At 42.6% G+C, this 17,697-nt stretch overlaps 1 protein-coding gene across 2 annotated transcripts in view; it reads left to right on the top strand.

Moving 5' to 3' along the window:
- The window catches only part of AMN1 (antagonist of mitotic exit network 1 homolog), a 158,081-nt gene that overhangs the window by 22,999 nt on the left and 117,385 nt on the right, over positions 1-17,697 (top strand). For both annotated transcript variants that reach the window (XM_077469299.1, XM_077469297.1), the window contains exon 2: positions 9,969-10,101. In XM_077469299.1, coding sequence (XP_077325425.1) covers positions 9,969-10,101 — 133 coding nt within the window. The remainder of the gene's footprint in view (positions 1-9,968; positions 10,102-17,697) is intronic.

Genomic DNA, 17,697 nt, shown 5'->3' with positions numbered 1-17,697 from the left:
CAGGCTTTCCATGAATTCTATGGGAGTTTATACTCAATAAATCAAAAGGAACCCCTAGACAAGGCTAAAAAAAGACCGGAAAACATCAGAACTTTCCTAGAGGGATGCGGCCTTAGGAAAATACACCCAGATAAAGCAGCCCTAATGGAAGATCCGGTAACAAAACTAGAAATATCCTGAATGTTAAAAGATTCCGCTGCAGGGAAAAGCCCCAGCCCAGATGGGTTTACGATTGCTTACTATGGAAAATTTTGTGAGATCCTGGTGCCTAAAATGGTAACCTATATGAACGGGATAGGCGGGGACTGGGAGATACGATGGGAAGCACTTGAGGCGGAGATTACTATTATCCCCAAGGAAGGAAAAGATCCCTCCCTGTGTTCTAGTTATCGGCCCATCTCTCTATTAAATGCCGACGTAAAACTATATGTGAAGACCCTAGCTAACCGAATGAAAACGGTAATGAACGATCTGGTGCATACTGATCAAGTGGGATTCATTCTGGGTAGGGAGAGCAGGGACAATGGTATCAGAACCCTTTTGGTCATCCATAAACTGAAAGAGAGCAGATCACCAGGGCTGCTACTGTCTATAGACGCCCAGAAAGCATTCGACAGAGTAGACTGGGGATTCATGCAAAACTCGCTGGAGGCGTTTGGAGTTGGCCCTAAGATGTTAAGTCGGATAAATGCCCTATATAAACATCATACAGCGAGGGTTAAAATAAATGGGTCTTTATCACGGCCTTTTGAGATGTTCAGTGGGACACGGCAGGGTTGTCCTTTATCCCCTTTATTATTTATTTTATCAATGGAACCACTATTGACGAGGATAAGATTGAACCCTGATATCAAGGGATTGCAGATCGATAAGGAAGTTCATAAAATAGCTGCATATGCAGATGATGTTTTGTTTTATGTTACCAGGACAACTCTCCCGTGCCTATTGGACATCTTAAAAAGATATGGGGAAGTTTCAAACTTCAAGATGAATCCTTCAAAATCTGAAATTCTGAATATAAATCTTGCCCCACAGGAGGTTCATTTGCTTAAACAAAATTTTCAGTTTCCTGGAAGGATAAGGAAATTAAGTATCTTGGAGTTAAAATAACACCTACACACGACATGTTATATCAACAAAATTTTATTCCATTAATGAATAATATTAAAAAAGAATTAAATACTATGGCCCCTAGACAGAGATCTTGGATTAATAGAATAAATTGCTTAAAGATGATAATACTCCCCAAAATATTATATAAAATTCAAATGTTACCAATTCCGATCCCTGAAGTATATTTTAATAAATTAAACCTGCTATTTCGCAGGTTCATATGGCGGCATAAAAAAACACAAATTAGTTTGGGAATACTCACCAGAGATAAGTCACAAGGGGTCTGAGGGTTCCGGATATTAAAACTTACTATTGTGCAATCTTAAGGGCACAAGTGGTTGAATCGGTAAAGGACAATAAAGGAAAAAGCTGGGTTAGGTTAGAAAAAGGGATAAGTAATGTTTCGTTAGGAAAAGCTCCCCCCACAGTTAAGAGATTTAGATGTTCACATACACTTAATCACACGGACCGCAATGTTCATTTGGAACAGGGTTCATAAAAAACAAAAATGGGATAACAATTCCCCATTAACACCCTTATGTGACACTAATTATTTTGCACCAGGGAAAGATAGGACATTTGGAGGGTGGATTACAAAGTGGGAGGCACAAGTTAAAGATATCATTAATTAATAAAGGTAAAATTTGCACGTTTCAGGAACTAAAGATGAAAAAATAAGTGTTAGATACGCCCAGCTGAAATATTTCGTGGAAACCCTCCCACACCCGATTAGATCAGCAGACAGCTTGCTCCCGCTTGAGCAGGTGTGCGTGGCGACTGAAGGAAGGAGAGGGATTGCGAAGATATATAAAATATTGAGTGGCTTAAAAATATCGGAACCCCCTGCATACATTAAAAGATGGGATGAAGACTTCAGGATTAGAAGTACGGAGGCAGAGATTAACAAGATACTAAAGATGCCACATGCAATCTCACCAGATTGCAGTATATTGGAAATGAACTATAAGCGTATGGCCCAGTGGTATTTAACCCCAGATAGAATACATCAATTCCAAAAGGGGTTCTCTAATCTATGCTGGTGGAGATACTCAGAGATTGGCTCTGTGGTCCACATTTGGTGGTCATGCCCTAAAATTAAAGTGTTCTGGAAGATTGTTTTACTAACAGTCAAAGAAATTACAGGCATAGATATCCATGAGGACCCTAGGGTATGCCTGCTGCATGGGACTACCTTGCCTATTAAACAATACAGGTTATCATTGATTCTAAGTTTATTAAATGCAGCTAAGAGTCTAATCTCCTACCAGTGGAAAAACCCAGAGACCCCCTCTTTGAAAAGTTGGTTTGGTAAAATCAATACAATTTACAACCTGGAGTACCTAAAGCATAGTGGGGAACCCAGAGAAACGTGATTTGTAAAGAGATGGAAAGTCTGGAAAGAATACCAACAAACATCAAGATATGTCGAGAGGATGGTAGAGGTTATGTAGAATGATGGCAGGCAGAACGATAGGTTATCTGATATAGTGTTAGGATTTCAGATAGTGAGTCTGACTTGGTGGAAGGAGACCTCTCTTACGGCTCTGGTTCGAGTCTCTCTGGAATGGGAACAGGGAGACAGGAGCGCAGCGGGGTAGGAGGGTCCAGCCAGGTACAGCGGCAGATGCTAGGTAGATAGAGATCTTCAGGTGCAGGAGCTCCCTGTAGCAAGAAGGCAGCTGGTGGAGAAAGGCCATGGGCCGTGGAACCAGGATGGATGGATCTCTGGATGAGGAGGTAGCAGACACAGAAGCAAGCAGGAGCCAGCAGAAGAATCAGGTAACAAGCAGAGGTTCGGCAACAGGTATCAGTCCAAGAAGGGTCAAACAAGCCGGGGTCGGAGCAGGAGAGATCAGTGGAGTCAACTATCGGGTCAGGTATCAGATAGGGTTCAGGCAGAATAACAGATCGCTTCAGGTACTAGCTGCAGACGAACAGCACAGAACCTCCGCAGCTGTGCCTTTAAAAAGGGCCACTGGCGCCAATCATGCTAACGCGCACACGTGCGTGCGTGTACCGCGCGCACATACGAACGGCGTGCACCCGCGCACGTCTGAAGACGCTCGTGCCCACGACGACCCGCGGCACGAACGCGCGTGCGCGTACGGAGACCCGATCGCACAGAACAGACGGATTCCTGACATATAGAGGAGAGACGTGGGGGGTGGGGGGTTGGGTGGGGGGGGAGGTGGTAGGGCAGGAGATCACTTTGTAAAGATATGTTTAAAGGGGGAAAAATTGATTCCTGTCCGATGGTTATAATTCACTTCATTAAAAAAAAAAAAAAAAAAAAAAAAAAAAAGGAAAAAACCCACATGTATATGAGAGATTAATGCTACAATGATGTCGTAATGAGTTGGGACTACGATGAATGACAGATTTGATTTGTATTCCCCCGAACGAGTTTAGTGAAAAAAAAAAAAAAAACTCTGCAAGCAGACTTTCATCAACTGACCACTCATGTGGAGGGCCTAGATGAGGACCTGCAAGCCACTAAGCTCACTGTCCATTGAGTCCAATCCCAACAGACAGATGACCGCTTTATGCTCCGTGACATGCAATGCCACTTGGAAGATTTGGACAATTCGCAACTGCCGCAACAACATTAGGATCCGGGATCTCTCAGAGTCTTCTGGCCCAGAGGATCAGCGATTGGTCCTCCAAACAATCTTCAACAACTTGCTGGGAGTTCCTGTTTTCACACACATCAAATTTGTACAGGGCCCACAGAGCTTGGAAGCCTAAAGACCAAGCGTCCACACCTAGAGATGTCATCTGCAGATTGCACTCATTCACTTTAAAGGAGGACATCATGCATAAAGCCCGGGTGATTAAACCTATCCTTGTGGATGGCACTCCAATCCAACTGTTTCCTGATCTATCGTGGATCACCCTACAGAAGCGTAGGCTACTTCAACCACTCCTTGCAGGATAATACTATCACCTACCGTTGGGGATTCCCCTTTAGCCTGACGGCTACGCGTGCCAGAAAGACAGCGATGCTTCAAGTACCTGAGGGTATTGATTTCTTTTGTGAGACTCTCAACATCTCCACTCCAGACCTCCCAGGTTGGGCTATAATTCCCCCTCCTCCTCCCCCATCGATCGACTGGCAAAGGGTTCCTGTGAAGGGGAGGGGACGACCCCCTGACTCCCCCATAAGAATCCCAAGCAACGGTCAACCTGAGAACTGCCATGGCTAATAATGCCCTTTTTGAAGCTTGAAGTTGAAGCTTAAATTTATATCAATGACTGATTTACTTTTTCCTCCCCAGGTTGTTGTCCCCTCCCTGCAGGGAATGGCCGTCATCTCTCTTGGATGGCCTGTATTCTGACGAGCTCATCTGCATCTGGGCCGTCTCGTCGGGGAGGTTGCTCTCCTGGCACTTGGCCCGGGTGGGGACGACCCCGCGACTGTGTCTCTCATCACACGTTTCCGACGACATGTGCAAGTTGTTCCTTAAGTGACTAGTAGTGTGCCCTAGCTTTTATATAGCCTTCAACTGCTTTGCTCTTTAGCAGGTCCCAGATCATAGGTACCAGTTGAAGTTTGGTATCTGACACTACCCACTTAACTTGTTTAGTGATTTAAAGTTACTTCCTAATCATAATTTACCCCCTCGGCCCCGTTGGAAGATGGCTGTGACATGGAACTATCGGTCTAATGATGCACCTTCATTATCTGTTCTGAGAATTGTGAATTATCTTTTACATGTCTTTTTTGTTTTTTCTCCTTTCTTCTCTCTTACGGCTTTTCTCTCCATGTGCAATGGCCACCATCTCCAGTCTCAAGTCTTGTCTTCCTGGGTTCGATAAGTATATAACACTTCAACGTGCGTACTCACAGTACCCGCTGCTCACACTCCACCCTCAGCCTTGCATAATGTTAATGGTCTTAACTCGGATTTTAGAAGGCAGTTGGCACTAAGGAGCTTCAGAGCTTCTGGAGCTGAGGTAATATTTGTACAAGAAACACATTTTAACAAAACAGGCACTCTGTTGTCATGGAGGAGTGGAAGAGGACTCCAGTTACAACCTGTGAAGCTCTGGTGAACTCCATGCCCAGACTTCCAAAGTGATGGAAAATAATGGCGGCCACACAAAATATTGACACGTTGGGCCCAATTTGGACATTTTCACTTAAGGGTGTACTCACTTTTGTTGCCAGAGGTTTAGACATTGATATCTATGTGTTCCTAAAGCCTGTACACACTATCAGGTTTTTTCTTTTCATTAAACCCAGTGGGCTGAACAAAAAAACTGAAGCGCTCGGGAGGAGATACTGTGCTAACAATCCGATGTTAGTACAGCGAGCTCCCCAATGAGCTATTGTGTTCTGGACACTCAGCCATTGACTGAGAGCCTTTGATCTAATGCCGAATGGCAGACCGTTTTCGGGCATGCCCCTCTGACCGAAGATGGATGTTCGGCCGGCTTCTCTCGGATCTGCTGTCGTACACATGGGCCAAATGTTGGCTGGTTTCTATTGAATCGCCCAATACAGCCCGATATTCAGCCTGTGTGAACGGCCCTTTACTCTAATCCTATCCATCTGGCAATCTTTTGATGGTTCCTCTCCACCTGTCCAGTTGGACTTCCATAATGTAAACAAATTGATAATCAAAAAAATGAGTGAAAACCACTCATAGTCGCCAGAACAGGTGTGCAATCCTGTTGCTATTTTGATTTAGGTTGGCTACCATCAGGTCCAATCACCTTGTAGGTAAAAGAGCAAAAGCAACCTATCGAATGCCATTTTTCTAGACTAAAAAATAACATATGATTGGGTACTCTTCATGATGTAAAACATTTAAAGAAGTATGTAGTGGTTTACTTCTTCCCAAACTCTATTAAAAGTTAAAAAGTATTGTTGGATCTATCAGCTAAAGTAGCAATATGCAAAGAAGAAATGAACAAGAAGAGGAATTTATAGGACTGGTTCTCCTCACTTATATTATGGAGGAGATGTTCCCCAGACCTATCCTAGGTTGACAACACTGCATCTCCATAGATGCAATACAGTGAGTGAGGGTTGTTACCCTAGCACAATAAGCATGTTACTGGAGGTAGCAGGTGAACATAAATGAATAAAGTCTCCACCACAGTGAAGGACTGGTAAGCGGAAATGTATTGGATTTTTTTATTCTTTGGGTGAGATCTACTAATTCACATTTCTAGACGAGTCTTGAATCCTAAGCCATACCCGAAAGCAAAAAAATCTGTATAAAGTGATTTTGCGCAAAAAATAAATAACTATCACTAAAAAACACTGTAATAAAATACTCAACAGATAAATCACTCAAAAAAGGAGTAATGCCCCATACACACGGTCGGAAATTCTGATGGAAAAAAGTCAGATCGGATTATGTTGTCCGATCGTGGGCTCTATCGGACTTTTTCTGTCGGAATTTCCGCCGGAAAAAGTTTGAGAGTTGGATCTTAAATTTTCCCACAACAAAATCCGATTGGACTTTTTCCAATCGTGTGTAGAAAATTCTGGCCCACAAAGTGGCACGCATGCTCAGAAAAAATTTGGAGATGAAAGCTATTGGCTACTGGCCTCTACCCAGTCCCGTCGTACTTTTGGAACGTCACCTCATTCCAAACTATCGGATTTTACGACAACTTTGTGCGACCGTGTGTATGCAAGACAAGTTACGTCCAAAATCCGTTGGATTTTGTGGTCGGAAAGTCCGACCATCTGTATGGGGCAGAAGAGTGCTTCCACATATATAACAATGTGCGACAATTGGAAGAAGAGTGTCCCAAATGTGTTAAATGGAGAACTGTGCAAAAATTGCATTAAAATGTGCAAAAATAGTGATCAGATGTGCAAAAAAAATAGTAGTAAAGTGTCAAAAGTAGTTCCTAAGGTGACGTGAGGTAATTAACCTTCAAAGATAAAATAAACAAAGAACGTACATGTGAGTAAATCCCAAAAGGGAATATATAATGAGGCTAAAAGCCCCTAAATTAGTGAATTAAATGATAAATATAATGTTCCAAATTCCGCTGTCTTCACGGACCGATGGATCCAAATAAAGAGAATTGATAAATAAATGTAAATACTTTGAAATGTCCATGTATGTTCCTCGATATTTCGAAAGCAGCCTCTTAGTGCTCAAGTCTCCCAAAACTCTCACCTCAATTCTAGAAGTAAATTACATCCATAAATAATCAGGAGTCTCCACTGTCACTCTTCCTCCTTTTTTGAGTGATTTATCTGTTGGGTATTTTATTCCAGTGTTTTTTAGGCCGGGTTCACACCGCTGCGATGCGGGAACGCCACGAATCCGCTGCGTTTTCCCACATAGCACACCTCCCGCCGGCAGTTCACACTGCCCTATGCGGACGGCTGGGAGTGTCAATGTTATGTTAATGACACCCCCAGATCCGTCCGCATATCGCAGTGCGATCTGCCGACTCGCACAGGAATCGGATCGCATGGTGTGAACCCCCATGCGATCCGATTCTGTTGCGGACCAAAAAAAGGGTCCCGTGCGAGTTTGCTGCGGGAGCGCTGCGAATTCAGCCATACTATCTGTATGGCTGAACTCGCATCGCTACGGAGATCGGATGTGATTTGCGGTGCGAATCACATCCGGATCTCCCCCCGCAGCAGTGTGAACCCAGCCTTAGTGATAGTTATTTATTTTTTGCGCAAAATCACTTTATACATATTTTTTATGCTTGAGTGTTTGGTGATGCACTTTTAGGTTTTGCTGCATTAAATACACATTAATATCACTTTTTTTCTGTTATTAGTGACATTTATAAGCTACTCCCAGTAGCGCGAGAGACATTTCCCCCTTTTTTTTCACACCCGAAAGCAGCCTGTGGTTACATCTGTAGAGGTGAGATGTTTTTGCAAATGTATATTATTAAGCTTAAAACATGCAGCAGAAGTGCCTACAAGAAGGCTGTGCTTTGGAGCATCTGTTAACTCCTAGTACATTTTCCTCAGGCTTGTATGTGCATAGTATTTACACTGCACTCAAGAATGATATGAAATACACACAATAATTAAATCACTGATACATCATTAAATATAGTTTTAAATGCAGTCAGTACCTGGATTGGACTTGGTATCAGCCCCTTGCAGTCCCTGCACAGCAGGGCTTGGGTGTGAGAGGGAGAAGCAGGATAATGAACTGATCAGTTCATTTTCTGTCATTTAGCATTCTTTCACTGTGCAGTACAGGCTGGGACAGATCCAGGACTACCTGAATTATGCTGGCCTTCATAATGGGGGCATCTTGGGCCACAAAACTGTACCGAAGGGGGAAATTTCTGGATTGAAAGTGAATATTGTAGCAAAGGCTGTTTTTTGTTGAAGCAGTATTAAACCCAAAGCCAAAAATGTAATATTTTGTGGTTTACTAATCATTAGATGTAGTGGCTGCATTCGTTTTCTTTTTTTTTCACCTGGTGATCTGCCAGTAACACACTTCCTGTATTAGAATGCCTCCACTCTGGATGAAGAAGCACAGGAGCACCTTTGAACAGCAGCACTATCAGTCTGGTGGTAGGAGAGTGTTAGATGGATTAGTAGATTTAAATACACTAAACAAATTGAATCCAAAATCCAACACACACATATTGAAAAGGATCTTCGTTCTGGAAAAAAAAAATTACAAATACTGTAGCTGCTGACTTAACATGCACTTACCAGTCCAGGGATCAATTACAGTTCTCACCTGGGCCAGATCTTCTCCAGTCCGGCACCATCATCTTGGATATGGGAAGCTGGCTGTAACTTCCTGCGGCTTCACAGCCGGCTCTCCACTGCACATGTGGGAGTCGTGCTGTGCTTTGTGAATGGACCCACAGCTTACTGGGACCTGTGACATGTCCCAGGAGGTTGTAGGCAGACAAATACCTGCCAGAAATAGGTACCTGCTCCCTTAACAAAAAACAAAACAAAAAAAGCTGCATAACTTCTTCTGCAAATATAAAATACCTGACCGACGGACGTTTAATGTTTTCAGTGTCCCTGTCCCGGAGAGGAGGAGAAAAAGCATAACTACCCTTTTCAAGTGAAGTTCGGCTTTAAGAATTTAGAGTAACAGTTTTTTTTCCTTTTGAGATAAGCATTTTACATAAATGAGCAAAAGCTGATCATTGTAAGCACTCTTGTCAGTGGTAAATGGTTTGTCTCGGCCCTCTAACAGCTGCATCTACAGGACAGCTTGCTCTGTTGAAAAACAGAAAGCTTATTGGCAAGATTATCAGGTGAAATTAAAGAAATAAAAACCTAACAAAAGAAAACAAATGCAATAACCACATCTGACAATTAGTAAGGTGCAATGTAATAAATGTTTGTGTTTAGTTTTAATAACACTTTAATTTTATTTTTGGCTGAAGTTTTGTTATACAGTGGAACCTTGGTTAACAAGTAACGCGGTTAGCAAGCATTTTGAAAGACGAGCAACTTTTTTTTTAAAATCCTTTTGCTCAGAGGTGCGGGGGCGCCGGTGACACTCGTAATGGTCCTGAGCCGTTCGCAAATACTCAGTTCCCGAGTGTTTCCGAGCCTTTCTGAGGGTTTCCGTGTTCAGCTAAGCTGTCCCTGAGTATTTCCGAGGCTCTCCGGTGCCCCCCACCTCTGGCCACATGCGGTATTGCATGCAATAGAATTCAATGCAGAACGAATTATCCTTGTTTCCATTGACTTCTATATGGAAACTTGCTTTGATATGCGAGTGCTTTGGATTACAATCGTTCTCCTGGTATGGATTATGCTTGTAATCCAAGGTTCCACCGTAATGGGTTTATTATCATTGATCCTTTCCTTCTTGTCAGTATTAAGAATTATTTGGCTTTCTGTCATCTCAGCATGTTATTCTTCCCTACAGGTGTCTGATTTGCCTTTCAAAGAACCTCGCTCGGTACGAATCAGAGTTAGAACCCCTCCCACCAAACTTAAAGGACAAACTGATAAAGCTTCTGTGTGTCCAGGGACTTCTCACAGATGCCAACATAAGGCGGGTAAGGAGAATATAAGAGAATTTTTTATTTATTTCAAAATACTTTTACAATGCTAAAGTACACCTGTCACGAGAGATTAACCTAGGCTGTCATTGCATAACTTCTTCTGCAAATACAAAATACCTAACCAATGGGCGTTTAATGTTTTCAGTGCCACTGTCCCAAAAAAAAAGTTAGGTTAAAATCTGAACTGCTTTCCTACATTAGATCAGTGATTCGGAAAGTAATGAAGCTGAGAAATTGGAATGACATGCAATTTGGTATTCTTCACAAACAGCTTATGCCGCGTACACACGACCAGACTTTGCGACAGACTAGGTCCGACAGTCTTCCCGACGGACTTTCGGCGGAGTTTTGACGGACTTTCCGAACTAACTGACTTGACCACACACGAACGGACTAAGTCCATTCGAAAGTCCATTCATTTTGAACGTGATGACGTAAGACGGGACTAAAAAAGAAAGTTCAGTAGCCAATAGCTGTCGGACCAGCATACAAAATATGGCCTTCCCAATAGGTATTGAGTCAGTCGGACAGATTTGAAACATGTTCTATTTCTAGGTCTGTTTCGATTTTTTTAAACGAAAAATGATCGGATTAGCCCACACACGATCGGATTGTCCAACAGACTGATTCCGTCGGACCTAGTTTGCCGGAAAGTCCGGTCGTGTGTGCGCGGCATTATGTGCACTGGAGTTGCACGTTTCCAAATATTATGAATCTAATCATTTGACTGTGGGAAAGGCACAACGCTCCTATTCAACACATTTTTTAGGTGTACAAGGATGCTAAATACCTACAGGTCTACAGGAAAGCTGCAACATTTCATTTCACACTACCATGAACTGATCTGGGTTGCTAGTAAAGGTAGGACCTCCCACTTAGCACACATTTTTGACAATTTTAGCAAGTAATGGCTTGTTCACACTTGACTAAATTTCTAATGCTTAACAAACGCTACTATAGCATTAATATGGGCGTTAGACTCGGTTTAATCAGCTTTAGTGTGGGCGTTAGACTGGCTTTTTACAATTGTTAATGACGAGTTAAAAATGCTCCCCAAACGCTCTATGGTCAGTTTTGAAGCTTTTGATGAGCGTTAAGGCACGTTAAAACGGTTCCACAAACGCCTATTCTATTACAGTTAAAAAGCTAATCTTGCGCCCCGCAACCGTACTGCAACTGCCTGCCAGAGTGTTTGTGAAGCGTTATCATAGACTTCAATGGAAGGTGTTGAAAGGCTTCAAACGCCTCCTGGCTTGACTTGAGGCTTCAATTTTTAAGCGATGCGACACTAACGCTTCACTGTGTGCTGTGCATTGCATAATTTCCATAGGTGTTTGAGGGGCGATTTTTAACGCCTCTCAAATGCCTGCTTTTAATGCCAGTGTGAACTTAGCCTGAAGGTAGCCATAATTGCATACTGTCCTTCTTTTTTTATTTTTTTTTATTTGCACCAATATACAATTTTTCAGGACAATCTTGTTGTTGCTTCTGTTGCAATGGCACTAATACGGCTACAATCACCTAAAGCAAAGTGCAGGGATAATTCTGGATGTTGCTTCCGGTTCAACCTTAAAGGAGTTGTAAAGAGTTTTTTTATCTTTTTGCATTCTGTGCATTAAGATAAAAAACCTTTTGTGTGTAGCAGCTTCCCCAGCACCCCCCCCCCCCCCATTACTTACCTGAGCCCCATCTTTCTCCAGTGATGTCCACGAGTGTCTAAGCAGTTCGGGACACTCCTCCAGATTGGCTGAGACACAACAGTGGCACTATTGGCTCCCGTGGCTGTCAGTCAGCCAATCGGAGGAGAGGGGGCATGGTCGGGGTTCTCCTCGCCTGTACTGAAGTTGCTTACTCTGAAATCAGAAGTCACAGTCTGCCTTATTTTCAGAATCCTCTACCTCAGTGGTTCTCAATTCCTGTCCTTAGGACCCACTAACAGGCCAGGTTTGCAAGATAGCTGAAATACATTACAGGTGATAGCATTTGCTGATCAGTGATTGCAGTATTCTAGTCTGCATCTCCCTAAAGGAATACTTAAAATCTGGCCTGTTGGTGGGTCCTGAGGCCTGGAGTTGAGAACCACTGATCTAGCTCTTTCTGTCTTAGCCTGACAGTCCCCTGGTTCCACCCTTTTATTCATAAGATTTTAATTTTTTTCAATCATGGAAGCTCGGTATCACACGGGAGTATTGCCACTCAGCACTATAGCACCCGCCCGGCCCCTGCCACTGACCATGATCTGGTTGCATTGCATAGAGAAGCACAATGCTTACATGACTGTGTTTAACCATTTGCCGACCTCCCCATGCAGATATATTGCAGCAGGGCAGGGTGCTCTTCACTGGATCAGGTACCTGATAGTTAATTAGCGCTTCCGGGTAGTGGATACGTGCCCACCCTGGCTATACTCTGATTTGTTACAGCACAAGCTGATCAGTAGATGCTGGCCCCACTGATCGGTTTTGTCATTCGGGGAAGGGAGCTACTATCACAGTCCCACTATAAATGATCACCGCCATTACTAGTAGAAGAAAAATACAATTAAAATTCCAGTACCTATATCAGATGCGATAACGTTCACGCAAACCAAATAATATACACTTATTGGGATTTTTTTAATTTTATTTTTTTATCAATGTAGAAGAATACATTTTTGGTCTAAATTAATGAAGACATTGGAAAACATTTAGAATTTTTTATTGGCTATGTTTTTCATTTATACTGTAAAAAATAAAAAACCCAGTGGTGATCAAATACCACCAAAAGAAAGCTCTATTTGGCAAATAAGAAGACAACTCTTATTTTGGCAACTGTCACAATTTTATATATAAAAAAAATTAAATCAAAAAAATGTTTTTATTAGAGAAAAACCAGCAGTAAGGGAAAAAAGTATTTGATTCCCTGCTGATTTTGTTTGTTTGCCCACTGACAAAGAAATGATCAGTCTATAATTTTAATGGTAGGTTTATTTTAACAGTGAGCGACGGAATAGCCCCCACAAAAATCCAGAAAACTGCATTTTAAAAAAGTTATAAATTATTTGCATTTTAATGAGTAAAATAGTATTGGACCCCTTCGCAAAACATGACTTAGTATTTGGTGGTAAAACCCTTGTTGGCAAGCCCAGAGGTCAGACGTTTCTTGTAGTTGGCCACCAGGTTGGCACACTTCTCAGGAGGGATTTTGTCCCACTCTTCTTTGCAGATCCTCTCCAAGTCTTTAAGGTTTTGAGGCGGACGTTTGGTAACTCAAACCTTCATCTCCCTCCACATATTGTCTATGGGATTAAGGTCTGGAGACTGGCTAGGCTACTCCAGGACCTTAATGTGCTTTTTCTTGAGCCACTCCTTTGTTGCCTTGGCCGTGTGTTTTGGGTCATTGTCATGTTGGAATACCCATCCACCACCCATTTTCAATGCCCTGGCTGAGGGAAGGTGGCTCTCACCCAAGATTTGACGGTACATGGCCCCGTCCATCGTCCCTTTGATGCGGTGAAGTTGTCCTGTCCCCTTAGCAAAAAAAACACCCACAAAACATAATGTTTTCACCTCCACATTTGACGGTGGGGATGGTGTTCTTGGGGTCATAGGCAGCATACCTCTTCCTCTAAACACGGCAAGTTGAGTTGATGCCAATGAGCTTGATTTTGGTCTCATCTGACCACAACACTTTCACCCAGTTCTCCTCGGAATCATTCAGATTTTCATTACCAAACTTCACACGGGCCTTTACATGTGCTTTCTTGAGCAGGGGGACCTTGCGGGCATTGCAGGATTTCAGTCCTTCACTGCGTAGTGTGTTACCAATTGTTTTCTTAATGACTATGGTCCCAGCTGCCTTGAGATCATTGACAAGATTCTCCATGTAGTTCTGGGCTGATTCCTCACCATTCTCATGATCATTGAAACTGCACAAGGTGAGCTCTTGCATGGATCCCCAGACCAAGGGCGATTGACAGTTATTTTGTGTTTCTTCCATTTGCAAATAATCACACCAACTGTTGTCACCCTCTCACCAAGATGCTTGGTCAATGGTCTTGTAGCCCATTCCAGCCTTGTGTAGGTCTACAATTTTATTACTGACATTGTTGGACAGATTATTATTATTTATTATTATACAGGATTTATATAGCGCCAACAGTTTGCGCAGTGCTTTACAACATGAGGGAAGACAGTACACTGACAAATCAATACAGGAGGGATCAGAGGGCCCTGTTCGTTAGAGCTTACAATATAGACAGATCTTTGGTGTTTGGCCATGGTGGAGAGATTAGAATGATTGCTTCCCTGGACAGGTGTCTTTTATACACGTAACAACCTGAGATTAGGAGCACTCCCTTTAAACACTTCCCGCCTGCCCACGGCGCAACTCTCGTTCTGGGTGGACGTCATATGACTGCCTCCCAGAATGACCGCTCTCGCACGCCCCCTAGGGCGCGGAGCACAGCAATCGTGGCCGCACCGTGTTGCTAGGACACAGCGTGACCCCAATCTGTGTAAAGAACTGTGGCTCTTTAACCATGTGATCAGCTGTGTCCAATCACAGCCAGTCACATGTAAACACGGAGATGCCGGTAATCGGCGCTCCTCTTCTCACATTGACAGATCAGCGGCATCTCCTCACAGAGGACATCTAGGGATATAATTAGGGCACTGATCATCCATGCCCTGATTACAATTAAATGCCAGCAGTATCACTGATGCCACTGCCAGCAATCAGTGGCAACCAGTGCCCACAATTGGCACCAGTCTGTGCCAGCAATCAGTGGCCGTCAGTGCTGCCCATCAATGCTCATCTCTGCTGCCCATTAATGCCACCCATCAATTCCCATCAGTGCTGCCTGTCTGTGCCCACCAATGCTGACTGTGCCCACTAGTGCCGCCTATCAGTGCTCATCAGTTGCCACATATCATTGCCCATAAGTGTGGCATATTCGTGCCACCTCATCAGTGCAGCCTATCAATGTCCATCAATGCTGCCTTATCAGCACCCATCAGTGAAGGAGAAAAATTACTTATTTACAAAATTTACTGATAGAAACTAAGAAAAAAAATTTTTTTTTTTAATTTTTGTTCTTAAAAAACCCAGGAGTGATTAAATACCACCTAAAGAAAGCTCTATTTGTGTGAATAAAATAATAAAAATTTCACATGGTTACAGTGTACCATGACCGTGCAAAAGTCATTCAAAGTGTGACAGTGCTGAAAAATGGCTTGCAAAGGAAGGGGGTGTATGTGCCCTGTATTGAGGTGGTTAACCACTTCAGCCCCAGAAGAATTTACCCCCTTCCTGACCAGAGCACTTTTTGCGATTTGGCACTGCATCACTTTAACTGATAATTGTGCGGTCGTGCGACGTGACGCCCAAACAAAATTGACGCACACAAATAGAGCTTTCTTTAGGTGGTATTTGATCACCCATTTTTTTGCACTATAAACAAAAAAAGAATGACAATTTTTCAAAACAAACACGCTATTTTTTTACATTATGCTATAATAAATATCCCCCAAAAATATATATTAAAAAAACAAATTTTTTCCTCAGTTTATGCCGATACGCATTTTCTACATATTTTTGGTAAAAAAATAAATAAATCGCAATAAGCATATACAGATTGGTTTGCGCAAAAGTTATAGCGTTTGCAAAATAGAGGATAGTTTTATGGCATTTTTATAAATTTTATTCATTTTTTTACTAGTAATGGCGGCAATAAGCAATTTTTATTGTGACTGCGACATTATGGCGGACATTTTTGACACATTTTTGGAATCATTGTAATTTATACAGCAATCAGTGCTATACAAATGCACCGATTCCTGTGTAAATGACACTGGCAATGAAGAAGTTAACCACTAGGGGGCAGGGTATGGGTTAAGTGTGCCCTGGGGAGTGTTTCTAACTGTGGGGGGGTGTGGCTACATGTGACACGTCACTGATTTCTGCTCCCGATCACAGGGAGCAGAGATCAGTGACACTGTCACTAGGCAGAACTGGAAGATGCTTGTTTACATTAGCACCTCCCAGTGAGGCGATCGCGGGTATCCCCGCGGCAATCGAGTCTGCAGGACCCGCGACCCGACTCATGGGGGGCAATGTACAGGTACGTTAGTTTGCCTGTATGAGCCCTTCTGCCAACATATATCGGCATGAAGCCGTCGGCAAGCGATTAAGAGAGTGCTCCCAATCTCAGCCCGCTATCTGTATAGAAGACACCTGGGAGCCAGAAATCTTGCTGATTGATAGGGGATCAAATACTTATTTCACACTTACTTCACATTAAAATGCAAATGTGACCCATTTTCAGCCGACAGTGGGTTAAATCTCACTGTCTGCTGACGTCACAGAGCCGGTCCAGGCTCTGTGAGGGTCCCGACAATAATGTTGGAATCTACCTAGAAGCTTCACCGGCAGCTGGCTCAGACTCTCAGCGCACTGCTGAGAGCCTCGGTCAGCCACTCCTGCCCCCTCTACAGTGTGCCGCTCCAGTAAGTGACTGTCATTCACCAGCTTTCTGCTCACTGAAGACTGAGAACTGAGATCAGTGGTGTTTCATTTATCAGTTCTCGGTGTAAAGGCAGCAAAGTACAGCTGCAGCTGGGATCGATGCTACATCCATCTAGGTATGATTTGTTATCTTAGTTTCTCACACTTCTGTTTTAAAACTTCCATGCAAGGGATGAAAAAATCAGAACAGACATGTTTTTTTTTCCTATGCTGATCTCACAAATGTATTTTACATTATAGTAAGATGTATCAGATCTTGGTGAATGAAAAGATCCACTGTACAGCCCAGACAGTACTTGGTAGGATGGAACCCTGTGTACATTTGTTCAAGATAACAGAAAAATGTGTGATTAGGTGTTTGATTTATGTTGTCTAAGAATTTGTTATAGTCGACCTTCCATGAACTTTTGATAGTCTGCAAAGGAAGCTGCAAAGCTGAACCAGGAAATATGATTAATTAGAGTAAAGGGCAGAGAAATTTTCCGAGAGATATCAGAGAAAACTGAGTACTGTCCGTGATACTTTTTTTTATTTGCACTAACATATCATTTTTCATGGATGAGCTTTCGGGGTGTGTCCCCTTCTTCAAAGTCCAAGCAGTACTGAGAGAGATATCAGGCAAGAGCTATTTTTTTGGAAGGTATGAAATATGTTGTAGGAAATGTAGAATGTGATCTGTTTGGGGTGCCATGATTTTAACAAAGGACAACAATTCTTAGTGTTATTAAATACTCCATAAGAAAGTAAGAAAAAAGTACGGTAAGTTATTGCTTGATTCCTATAAATGGTGTTGCGCTCCAGATAAATCAATATCACTACTAAATATATCAAGGAATCATAATGTCGTGCCTATAAAAGTCTTTAAAAAATATTATAAGTGCAAAATGTGCTAAAATAATAATTATGACTGCTTCATATATATTCAGCTTCTAAAGTGCATAAGTGCCTAAACCTTTAAAACATTCAATAAAGTGCAAAAGCCTTTTAAAAACTTGGCGGTTACCGCAGACATCGAGCTGCAAGTGGGGAAATATCTGCAGTGCTTACAGCAGTTGTCAGCAACACCTAGATTCCTGGAGCTAATAA

The sequence above is a fragment of the Lithobates pipiens genome, unplaced genomic scaffold (assembly GCF_037356315.1).
Source record: "Lithobates pipiens isolate NorthernLeopardFrog02 unplaced genomic scaffold, aLitPip1_a1.2 Scaffold_8, whole genome shotgun sequence".
Lineage (NCBI taxonomy): Eukaryota > Metazoa > Chordata > Amphibia > Anura > Ranidae > Lithobates > Lithobates pipiens.
Note: the sequence above shows the minus strand (reverse complement) of the source record. Positions and strands in the feature narration are given on the sequence as shown.